The sequence below is a fragment of the Polyodon spathula genome, chromosome 10 (assembly GCF_017654505.1).
Source record: "Polyodon spathula isolate WHYD16114869_AA chromosome 10, ASM1765450v1, whole genome shotgun sequence".
NCBI lineage: Eukaryota > Metazoa > Chordata > Actinopteri > Acipenseriformes > Polyodontidae > Polyodon > Polyodon spathula.
The window spans coordinates 3,969,300-3,982,253 of record NC_054543.1 but is presented as its reverse complement, the minus strand read 5'-3'; the positions used below and the strand labels follow the sequence as shown (position 1 = coordinate 3,982,253).

The window sequence follows — 12,954 nt, the reverse complement described above, 5'->3', positions numbered from 1 at the left end:
AACAATTCTGTAATAAACAAGATTTCTAGTAGGGCATCCAGAGATCCATAAGCTGAACATGTGATTTGCTCTGTTTTGATATAGGTTGGCATAGTCTTGCATTATTCAACCCTTTCTACTATGCTTTGGCTTGGAGTTACAGCAAGGAATATTTATAAACAAGTAACAAAGAAACCCCCACAGCTGCCGGATGGAGACCAGCCTCCTCAACCCAAGCAGTCAATGCTAAGGTAATGAGATGTATTGTTGTGTTACTCATGCTTTGCGCATTGAGGGCCTCACGGTCAGATGAGGCAAGATACCCCGGGGTATATTTTCAAAGCATATACTCCAGTCTTTAATTTACTCTACATGAAGGATGCGATAATACTCCATAACTGAGAAACAAACCAATGTAGTGCTTAAGACTTTATTATTTGTTGTTGGATTTAAGTTTTGTTTTTTTGTTTTTTTAAATCCACCATTCAAAAAAGGAAGTGAATTAAAGACTGGAGTAACTGCTTTGAAAAATATAACCATTTTCAGTGCTAAAGCCGCTGGCTGTTTGGTAAAGTGACCCCCTCATATCCAGTTTTAGATTTGGCGACAAACTACTGAACTCCTGTAAGTCAGTGCTTTTTATTTGATTCTGACTGCCCAAAAACATAACTGCTTTGTCTGAATTCAACATAAAAAAAAAAAAATTGAGACACCCAACACTATATCAGCAAGGCATGCAACTAATAGCGCCCTTAGAGGGTCTGCCTGGATGTACAGACAGTACAGTTGTGTGCCGTCAGCGTCACAATGGAAACGAACTCCATGTCTGTGAATAATGTCCCCAAATGGCAACAATTATAAAGAAAATAACTAGGGGCCTAAAATAGAACCCTGAGGAACACTGCAGATAACTTCTGATAATACTGATTTATTCTCCCCAATGGAGACATACTGCAATCTTTTGGAAAGGTATGACCTAAACTATGCGAGGACACCACCCAAGAGACCTACCAAGCTTTCAAGAAGATTCAATGAAATTAAGTGGTCAACAGTATCAAATGCAGTACTTAGATCAAGGAGAATTAAAATGGAGGGAAAGCCAGACAAAGCTTATCAACAGTACTCTAACAAGGGCTGTATCAATGCTATGTGCAGCTCGAAATCCAGAGTGGGATTTCTCATACATGCTGCTGGTAGCTGAAAAAACGTTGTGCTTGGGTTACAACAATCCGCTCAAGAACCTTTAGTATATATATATATATAATATATATATATATATATATATATATAATATAACATATATATATATATAACATCTAACAAAGACAATTTTATACTTATGCTAGTGTTCTAACACAGAGTTATACACATTTCAGACTTTTAACTGACTTGGGCTTCAGACTGAAATCCCCATGCTTTGGGTGACCATTTCATTGAAATTGACAAGATTTACATTTTCATTTAAAAATTGAATTTTTGAATGCAATTCACTTATGATTACAGGTATCATGTAATGAAATATTAAGTGTTTATACAGTTAAAAGCATAGATAATCATGAAAAACCTGGTTTCAAGCCGGTGTACTCAAACTTTTGACTGATATATATATATCAGTTTTTTTTTTCAATTAAAAAAGTATACAATGGCAGATGCAATAACACCAACAACACTTTACGTCTGACAAAAGTCTGCTTATGTCCCTTTATGAATGTTTTTTGGCTAGTTTGCAGAGAAATGTTATTCGAATATTATAACTGTAGTAATGTTTGGTTGTGGTACTATAGCTGAGTATAAACAGTCTCTAAAAGACTATGATCATGTTTCCATTTAGACATATTTCAGGCATCTTCAAAAACAAGCAGGTGTCTGAATTTGTTTTCAAGATGAGAACTGAAAGGTTAATGGCTCTTCTCTCCTCACAAGAACATCTTGGTGGTAATTGACTTTCTGAAGGTAGAGTGCAGTGCCTTATGATGCAGTTAGGCTTGATTCAACAGGGCCTGCAATTTTGCACTGATTAAACCACATATCTATTATAGAAGCAAATCACTTAAGGACAGTTTGTCACTTGTTTGTTTTATTTCTCATATCAAGTAATGAGCACTGTAACAGATAGGACATTGCAAACCCACTCGTAGCTTATTGGAACTGAAAAACTCAAAAGGCAAATGTTTACTTATCAGCGATTCTTTGCTGACAGCAGTATTAAAAAGGCATGAAAAGCAATCACACTTTCAGACATGTGCAGAAACAACAGCACAGTTGGTTTTGTTTTAATGAAACGATAAAAACAAATGGCTACAGTTATTCATTTGTACAACCATAATGCAGAACTGTGTAATTCTTTATTTTCAGAACTGTTTCCATGGTGTTACGTCATGCACTTTTCAGCAAATGTTACTCAATTCTGTCAAAGAATATTACCATAAAAAACAACACATTGAATGTACATAGTACAGTAAATAGATAAAATACATGCAACCATCCATACATACATTAAATAAAGAGAATAGCGAGCACCAAATACTTCCCAAATTATTTACTTTTCAAACTTTCACTAAGCAAAATTTTACTTATTAGATGTACATACAGAAGGGTTCCTGCGCTATGTGCAACATGGACCTCGGACAGTAGGTTCAGATGGGGGCTTATTCCTATTAGCTGTTTAAAGTGAGAGAAAAACAACAAAATAAATAGGAAAAAAAAATTAGTGCCGGGTCTCTTTTAAATGCCGCGTTATGAATAATAATATAACATACGTCATACTGAATGTTCCAGCCAATAGACACACATGGCTGTGCAGCGAGCTTACCAATTTGTTTTTCAACAGTGATGAAGAGACCCTGAGCCTCAGGATGAATGATAAGAAAACTGAATTTAATTTATTTTAAGGTACATCTAATGCATACAAAAAAGCTTTCTTAAGCTTTTTTGAGCGTGCTGAAAGCAAGCCAAAGACAAACTTGTTTTCTGATATTAACAGGGTTGCCTTTAAGTGTATTTATTTGTACGTGGGTTTTTTTTTTTTTTTTTGTATTAACAGTATTTCGTGTGTTTGAGTCTTGCAATGAATATTTGTATTTTGCTCCTTTTTCCAGTGTTCTAATTTATCAATTTACATTTATTGTTAATCTTAATAACCGTTTGAAGCATTTTTGATTGTGCTGCAGCCTAACAGTACAAACTTATTTTTGAGTATTCAGGGTTGCATTTTTTCGTATCACAGTATTTCATGCAGTTGTTTTGCAATGAAGATTCGTAGCTGGTTCATTTTTCATCGATTGTCTGTGCTTATCAATGTACATGTTTTGAGGGTGAACAATAAATATGTGTTAATAAAGATGATACATATTGCTTTTGTTATTTTTAAAACCATGTTTGTTATTTATTGTGCTGCAAGCCTACTTTTAATACACACTTGTGTTCCAATATTTACAGGCCTGCCTTAGTGGATTTTACTGTTTTTATTATTATTACAATACAAACTGTTATTACCCTCTGACAAAACCTTTAATGACGTTGCTGGAATGTTGTAAGTTACTGATGTCATTTCTGTAAGGCTGTGTGCAGGCAGCTTTGCTTGCATCTGAGGTATTTGCAGATGGTAGTAAACTTACATAATAATCGACAAGACTCAAATAGTCACCGTTACTGGCAAATACTGTAAATAAACGCTGGGGCGTCTATTTAAAGTTTTACTCTGTGTGTGTGTGTGTGTGTGTGTGTGTGTGTGTGTGTGTGTAAATAATTTTTTTTTTTTCTCTCACAGGTTTTATTTAGTTAGTGGGGGGATCCCTTTTCTTATATGTGGGATCACAGCAGCTATCAACACCAACAATTATGGGAGTGGAGAGGATGCCTTATAGTAAGTACATATTATATGTTATATCTGCAATAATAAAACATTAAAATAAAACTACATTTTACAAATTATTATAACAAATGCAAATGGAAGCAGTATGTGTGAAACCATTGTTTTGATCAGCCAAAATACAATATAGATTAGCATTCCCACAGGCTGTTCATTCTTGTTTAAGAAAGGTACTCAGGATTTGCAAGACATTGTAAATCTAAACACACTTAACTTTGGCTTTCAAGCAAGTTTTGCTTTGATCAATGTTAACAAATAGCAGAATACAATATTCATAGAGCTACATGACTTTTTTTTTAATCATTTATATGATTTTCTTTAAGGTTCCATCCCATATTTAGTGAGCAGTGTATTAAGAGCTTGTATTGTTTATCAGTCCTTATATATATCTTACTGTTGCAGCTGCTGGATGGCATGGGAGCCAAGCCTTGGTGCATTTTACGGTCCAGTGGCATTCATTGTGCTTATTACTTGCATCTACTTCCTCTGCACATTTATCCAACTGAAGCGTCACCCTGAACAGAAATATGAACTGAAAGAAATGACAGAGGAGCAGCAGAGATTAGCCACTACTGAAGTAGGCCATTGTCACATGACAGCTTCAGGGTCATTGTCACAGGCCACTTGCTCAATGATTTCTGCGTCAATGTTGGAAAACGAGCATTCATTTAAAGCTCAGCTTCGATCAGCAGCTTTTACCTTGTTTTTATTTCTGGCCACATGGACATTTGGGGCTCTTGCAGTCTCTCAGGGTCATTTCTTGGACATGATTTTTAGTTGTTTATATGGGGCTTTCTCAGTAACCTTAGGACTTTTTATTTTGATCCATCACTGTGCAAAGAGAGATGATGTTTGGCATTGTTGGTGGTCTTGTTGCCCATCAAGACGCAACACTTACTTAGCGCAGGGCTACGCTCGCCCAAAGGTCAATGTTAATGGAGAAACACAGGTCCATTCACATTGTGTCCTGGATTCTCCTTGTCCTGGAAAGGCAGTCCCAGGCTTTAACCATTCAACCTCCGGACACTGTAAATTAACTAACCTTCAGGCTGTCCAAAATCATGTCACTTGCCTTTCTCCTGTCACACCGTGCTGTGCCAACATGCACAGCAAACATCTCCTTGATGATGAGCCTCACATTCATGTACATTCAGAGGAAAGCTTCAGACCCAATATGCACATTCACAGATGTCTTAAAAGCAGAACTAAACCAAGGCACTTTACTCAACACAGGACTGCTGGAGACCGGGAGTATGCTTATCACATTCCTTCCAGTATTGATGGGAGCATACACAGCTCACATACAGACAGCCCACACAGCACACATGATGGGCATATGTGCCACAGGCGGGCATGTTGTCTAAAAGGTGAACTGTTCCTTACAGCAAGCCAGCCTGAAAGCAGTGATGCCAGCACTGTTGTGTGTGGATGCAGTAAAATACCCGATGATGACACTGTGCACCATGCAGCTCATTTAGAGATGCATCCGCGGAGACAATCCTCTCCTCAAAACCCACTCAACCAGAATGGAATACTGAAGGGAAGCTTGCACGAAGGGCTCATCTACAGTTCGGATAGTACAGGAAATATAAGAACTGGCCCATGGAAAAATGAAACTACTGTGTAGTTCATGGGCTTCAGTTATACGCTACCTGCCACCACCTTTGAAATTACTCAGCAGTCACTACATGTACATTTTTATATTGCATATGTGTCTGTTTACATGTTTTTATTGTACAAATATTCCACACTATTTGTTTGTCTAACCCAGCGGTTTTCAAACTTTTTGAGCAGACGTTCACCTTTTCCTATAAATGTAGGTTTGAGGAGAATAACCACGCTAAAGTCGCTGTACTTCTTCACTGTTTTAGAAACCGAAAGGTGTCACAACTAGTGGATGTTTTATATAAATGTTGCTCCTGATAATTACATGATATTGTAAATATGTTGTTAATATTATAAAAAAAAAAAAAAACCTACACACTTCTGCGCCCCCTCCCCCGTTTGAAAACCGCTGGTCTAGTTTCCAGTATATTTCAACCCTTTACTGGAAGAATGACAAACAGCACAGAAGGTAAGAATACATATAAAATAAGGTCATTTTTTAAAAAAATAAAAATTTGCGATAAGAAGCACATATTTAAACAGGCAGTGTTCTCAGAATGGCAGTGTCAAATAATCCTATCATTATATATTACACATTTTACATATTGGACACACCAGCATTTTCTCTGTATAAGGTCATACATAAAGTACTGTGAAACATGATCCAGAAAATAAAAAGAGAAATAAAAGAGCTTAGTAATACTAGTGATTCATAGGCTTTTAGTGGTTTTTCATAGCGGTCAGTTATATGTACAGAAAGAAACCCTGCCTCTTTATGCTGCTTAGCATGTAAAAGATTACATTAGGTGTTCAGTCTGTGTAACGTCTCAATATCCTGTTGAAAACAAGTATTAAATAACATTGCATTGTCGCTGTTAAATCTGTGATGCTTTAATGGTTGTATCTTGCATTGCACGAGTCAGGGTATACCATCTGCTGTGTTCTAGTGTTACATGTGAAAAACGGCAGCATTGTGAAAAAATAACTAACTGCACTATCTAAGGTGGTACTACATGTGTGTAAAATCAATGTAAAAGCTCTATTAGAGGTCAACGATAACAGTTGTTCATTTTCTTATATAGCGCAAGCAGTGCTTGTTGTGTTTCTAGCAGTAGCTTCCAGTAAATGAGTTCCATGTGAGTTGAGTCAGTCTATGCTTGGAGAATACCTGTGCTATTTTTAAAGGAATAACATGCTTTCAGTATTTTGTTTGGCTTCAGCCATGTCAGTATTTAATTTTTTTTTTTTAAGCCATTCCGTTGAATCTGAAAAGACAATTTTTCAAATGAATTATCACAGTTGTTTACACTTTCTGGGTGGATGTTAATTGTTTCTGCTGTGTTAGTGAATAAACGCTAGAGATTAGAAGAGATTCAGCTGTCATATTTGCATGGTCAGGAAAAGGTAATTATTTATGAGTGAATGAGGAAAGGAACCATGCTAGGGGAGGTAAGTTTTAGTTGTCCCATTAATTTGATTTAGCATGATAATGAACATGTTCCTATATCATGTAGATATAATCAGTTTTAATAAATAGATTTTTGTATAAACATGAGATATTATTTAATTTAAAAAAAAAAATGTAAAACACAAATGTCATATAATAGAACTAAACCCAAAGGGGTATGCTCAGTATCTGAGTAAAACACTTTTTTTTTTTCCTTGTAGATTTGTTAAATCTTGACATACATTGTAAAATGTCCCATTACATATTGTATACATTCTTCTCTGTTTTTCCCATGGTTACAAATATATAAAGCCTGCTTACTGATGCCAATGGAAGAATATCTGGGGGGTTTTTATGCATATTGTACATTTTGAAACTATCTTAAAAGCAAAATAAGATTGTTTTAGGTGTGAATTTCAGTGTTTTGTATTCTAAGCCATTTTGTCATCAGACTTTGCACCACTGTGCTGTAGAGCTAGTCAGAAATCTGGCATAAGGATGAAGCAGTGGTACTGTAACAAATCCCAAAGTCAGTTTTCCACTTTTCTACAACTTCACTGATTCCAATAAATGTATTTTTTCACCATATGCAAATACTGTTTGTCTATGTAAGCAAATACTGCTTCAGTCTAATGTGTGTAATTAATGATAATAAAAAAAAAAGCTCTTGAAGTCATTAAGAACTAGATTTAAACTGTTTTCACTTAATCACTCTGAGTGTATATTAAAAATATTTCACAAGTAAGGTTTTAAGAGCCATTTTACATTTTAGTTATAGTTCTGCTATGGGGAGTAGTTAATGTACTGAAATTACAGATTAGGGATGGACAGCCATAGCTTTTCACTGGTATGGTAACTTTTCATTATTAATGTATACCTGTTAAACATAGTGAGGAAAGGTTTTCCACTGGAGTTCACGTTCTCTCTCATACATGGTTTCTGTTTAGACTGTTTAAATATAAGCAGAAACATGAAAAAATATAGAAGGGAGAACATCACAATTTTAACAGTACAAAAGTCTTTACTGTAATTAGTAACTGTAGGAATAAGCATGAAGTACAGATGACATTTCAGTGTATCTCTGATTAGTCCTAGTGCATGCATGGGGAATAGCACACTAATTAATTTGAAATCCATTACCATAGTTGTAGTGTCATTCAATTCCTGGAAAGATGTGTTTACTGTGAAGTGTCCCCAATTACTCTGAAAATTGGATAGCCCAATTGAGTTGCAACATTATACTTTGGGACTTTTGGGATCAATTTTTACAGTCTGGTGAGAAGGAAGAAAAAAGGTCAAATTCCTTTATTTTACTGAATACTAAGGGGAAGTACAGTATCTTTGGTTAGAATTAAAGTCATCTGAAAAAAACGATATTCTACTGATGGATTTGACAGCACCTCTAAGAAATTCAGTAACAAAATGTATTACTATTCTGTCTTTTTTTTCTAGCATTGCTTAGTGCACAAAAAGACACGGTTCTAATACCAGTTCACGACCAGGTGATGCACTTCCCGAGGGCAATGTTGTGCAATGCTGTTGGTGTTTTTGTGGAAGCTGCTGATTATTTTCTTGTTCATTGTCTAACGGAAAAAAAAAACAAAATGGAATAGGATGTTTATCTCATCTTTACATAGAATGACATTCATAAATATTGTCACCTAACTGTTCATATGTGTATGTATAAAGCATTATCGAGTCCAATTTGCATTCATTTTGCGCCAGTGCAAAGTTTATTTTTTTATAACTGGGAGAAAAACAATATAAATGTTAAGAGACTAGGAAAAAAAACACGTTGTTGGCTTACCCGCTTGTTTCTTTGCTGGAGTAACAGGGCGGGAGGTTGGACACAAACCAGCCTTCACAAACACTGCAAGCAAGCACCTTGACCACTGTACGAAAGAGCCAGGCTTGTCTGCACGAGTGGTTATATAGTTTTTTTTTGTTTGTTTTACATTCATCTCGCCGATATAATCCATAACGGCAGTGCATTACACAGCACAGTCAGTCAGGCTGGTTCACAAGCCTCCTCCATACTTCAAGCTTCGGGTCACTTTTTCAACCAATCCTGTAGCTAGGAGGCGAGAGTACCACACCAGTAAGACAGATGTAGACAAAAAGTATTAAGTAAACTAAAATGTGATTTTTTTTTTTTCATATATGGAAATACAATCATTAATATTGGGGCAACAAGAAAAGAAAAAAAAAACACTTGACAAATACACAGTAATATACATGTTTCTAATGTTTGCTTTCTGTTTACAAGATGTGAACAAATGCATTTACCTTTGAAGCATACATTGTTCTTAACCTTCTAGAATTAAATAAAAATAAAACCCCATATTGATTGCGCCAAGCTGAGAGTAGTGTATGTGTGTGCATTTCTATTTTATTTATTTTTACAACAAATGCAAATACATTTTCAAATATGTTTTGGCATACTGTACAGCTGTGTTCTGAAAATACATCTTTTGAATCAATTCGTTCAGTTGGATTGAAATCAAGTTTCACTGGGAGTGGCAGCCTGCAGGGGGACTAAGAGACGCAGAGGATACAGCGTCAGTGTAAGGGGGATGGGCAATTTAAAATCTACAGTATTGAAGTATTGTACTGCACTACCATGCGCAGTAAATTAGATCATTATATCTGACCACCCTGGAGTCAAGTTAGAAACAACAACAACAACAAAAATATAAATATATATATATATATATATATATATATATATATATATATATATATATATATATATATATATATATATATATATATTCTAGATAACGTTGCTCACACGATTCGATCGTATTACCTGGTGTATAATAAATATGACGGATGGATCATCATTTCCTGCGTTGAATTTTGATTTCCTAACTATTTAGTACACGATTTATTTAGCCTTGTTAAAAGGAAAATGCCGTTATTCTCTAAATCAGTCATGATTACGCAAACGTGGTTTCCTAACCAATAAAAATAGTTGCTCCGCCTGTGCTGCGAGATTCATCTAGTTTCAGATAATAGTTGTATTGCTAGCCGACCTGTCGTACTGAACCACGACATCGACAAACAGTAGAAACAGCTCGTAAGACCTATCGTATTTCAACTTACAATGTCGCAATATAGAACCGAGCCTCTGATTTGCTATTTTGCCATGGTATATCACATCTTTTTACAGCGGATTTCATTTACTCCTTGAGTTTTTTTTTTAATGTATGTATGTCAGTGATCAGACACTTTTTATGAACTCTATAATACACTGTCACCTAGTGGTAGGAGGGGAACATCACAATTTAGGAGGACGTTTTATTTATTTTACTTACCCAAGCCAGTCCAGTATTTAATCAATTATGTATGTTATAATCTTCACCACTATAGTAGGTGTAATAAAAAAAAAAAACTGAAACGCTACCCAACAATCGTCTTATAGACTCTGTGGGTTTATTACCCTTCAAAAAGTCCCCTAACATTACCATAGTGAATGTGCATTACGCTTGTCTAAGCTACACTATTCATTTATAACGCTCGATTACACTTTATCTGGTGTAACGCTATGTCAAGAATTGTTTGACTGTGGTAAGTGCATGTATAATCAACGGTAATGTTGAAGACCTTGCTTCTTATATGTTTGTTTTCTATGTATGTTAAACACATGCCACATGTTTACAAGAGGTGTGATTTTAAGCTTGGATGTTTGAAGTCAGTCGCTTAATGGATGAATTTTCCGAGTCAATGAATATTATTTGCATGAAACTTAACAAATGATCTCATTGTAACAAGGCACCACATTTTCACTCATTTTTACATTATTATCTGCTTTTCATTCCACAAGAGAAATAAATAACAGAATTAAAAACCCTTCCATTCTTTTTTCTTTCTTAATTACTAACATGTATGCACGGATTGAGAATTGCTAAATAAAAACTTAGCAATACAATTAGATAAACACGAAGGTGTATATTTAGTTCTACTGCATAAAATGCCATGTTTATGCGCATGCATGGAATCAATATTTGGAAGCTGTTCTGGGTTTGATTATTTATTTTTATTGATCGATTGTTAGGCAGGAACTCAACTCAGAGGCTGGACAAAGTCTTTCCAAAATCAACAGATAAAAAAAAAAAATAGTAACATGTTTTTCACTGCTGCTAGCAATTTAGAAATTCTATCCATCTGGGATAATGTGGGTTATTCTATTTTATGCAATGTAAGTGGCAGCTTTAGACAGTAACCCTAAGTTTAAATAAATACAGAAATGAAAGCTATCAGTAACCTGAATAAAGTAAACCACCATGACCTACATTCACTGTATGCTTATCAAAATGAAAATTTTACAGAGACAGAAGAACATATTCTTCCATATGTCCCGCAATTCTGATATTCTTGTGCAAGAATGCCTTAATCAAGTTTCTTTCAAGCCTTGCAAGGCATAGTAAATATGAATGTACGTCACAGCTGGCTACTGATCTTCTGGGAGCTAATATTGCGATTTTTTATTTATTTTTTACAACAAATGACAATCAATTTTCAGAGATGTTTTTGCATACAGTACTGTTGTGTCATCACTTTCTGAAAATACATCTCTTGAATGTATTCAGTTGGAATGAAATCAAGTTTCATGTGAGTGACAGCCTGCAGGGGCCCTACCCAGAGGATACAGCATCAGGGTAGGGGGTTGGGCAATTTAATATCTATATTGTAGGGTTCTACTGGACTACCATGTGCAGTAAATTTGTTCATATTTTTGCATTAAATGTTGAAATCCTACCAGAATAATTTCTTTATGTCTAAAAAAAGACCAAGGAAAGCATAGCTCAATAAAAAAAAAAGGAAGAATAATTCCCCTTGTTGCCAGAGGGGCAATGTCATCATACCATTCTTTCTTTCTTTAATTGGTACACAGTATGCACTGCTTTAAATGCTCTCTGCATTTCTCAGATATTGTAATACTACTTTGCTCACTTTCTGCCAATTGTCAAAAAGCAACATATAATTTAAGCAGGTCTATGCCCTATTATTCCACTGCATGCTTCTTGTTATTCCAATATCTAGTCCATGTATGCGCGCGCACACACACACGCACACACACACACACATATATATATATGCACCAATGTCACAAATACCACAAGTCCTATTTTAAAACAAAGGAATGCAACAATGGAAAAAATACATAAATAAATAATGACATTACAGTGACCTAAATAAGAGAGGAAGTCCAGTTTCAGCTCATTGCATTCAGCTACATTTGTTCTACAATCTGCTAGATAAGTCTGGTCTTTTCGTGATTTTCTGTTCCGAAAGTATAACTCAATCCCATTCCAGCTACTGACACAGTTATTACCCACCTGCACACAGAAAAAAAACATACAAACAAAAAAAAAAAAACATAGACCCTTGGGCCACTAAACAGGGTTTAACAAGTGCACAGTTGTGATAAGGCAGGTGTTTGTGGCTGGTTAGGAAAATTATTTTTTTATCAACAACAACAACAGAACAAAAAAAGATCACGGCTATGTGCTAAGCTCTGCATATCTGACTAACAGAAAAATGCTGAAAGTCATTGTCAGTAATAGCGTGTACAACCACCTGCAAGGTGCCACTTATTACTTCTGGGGATTTCTGAATAATACTAACAGTCCTCATATGTACCTATACGATCTGATCTGAATTTGAATTCATTTATTAATATTTCATGTATGTACTTACATTTACTTTAGAGCTAATTGAACGAATTATTTGTATCATTTTACAACAAACAAACTAACAAACAAGCATGGTGCTGCAGGCTACATCAACATGCAATACCTGCAGCAGGCGCTATTTTTATCGACCGAGCAAATTCCATAACAGTACCTCTCAAGGCCAACTCACGTCTCTGTATGACTGCAGTCCCTGTTTGTAGCATTGGACTATGCGTAGTGTTATAAACTGACAATTTTAGCATATTTATTGTGCAGTTCGGATGCAGCTTGGTGCATAAACATTAGTACAAAAGCATGTCTGGTTAATATGCCGAAAGAAGTGGATACGGTTGGTTTTCCTTGTTTTTTCTTTC

General features: G+C 35.4%; 1 protein-coding gene and 1 long non-coding RNA gene across 2 annotated transcripts in view; one reads left to right on the top strand and one right to left on the bottom strand.

Annotated features, from left to right (window-relative positions):
* The window catches only part of LOC121321770 (adhesion G protein-coupled receptor A3-like), a 73,541-nt gene extending 66,042 nt beyond the window's left edge, over window positions 1–7,499 (top strand). The window contains exons 17-19 of the mRNA XM_041260931.1: window positions 85–230; window positions 3,749–3,844; window positions 4,253–7,499. Of these exons, the coding sequence (XP_041116865.1) occupies window positions 85–230; window positions 3,749–3,844; window positions 4,253–5,477 (1,467 nt within the window). The 3' untranslated portion in view covers window positions 5,478–7,499. The remainder of the gene's footprint in view (window positions 1–84; window positions 231–3,748; window positions 3,845–4,252) is intronic.
* On the bottom strand, window positions 5,819–9,827 carry LOC121321771. The gene is made up of 3 exons (XR_005950973.1): window positions 9,712–9,827; window positions 8,710–8,976; window positions 5,819–8,485 (listed from the first exon to the last, which is right to left on the bottom strand). It is a non-coding gene; the product is annotated as an uncharacterized LOC121321771 (long non-coding RNA).
* Window positions 9,828–12,954: the final 3,127 nt, after the last annotated feature.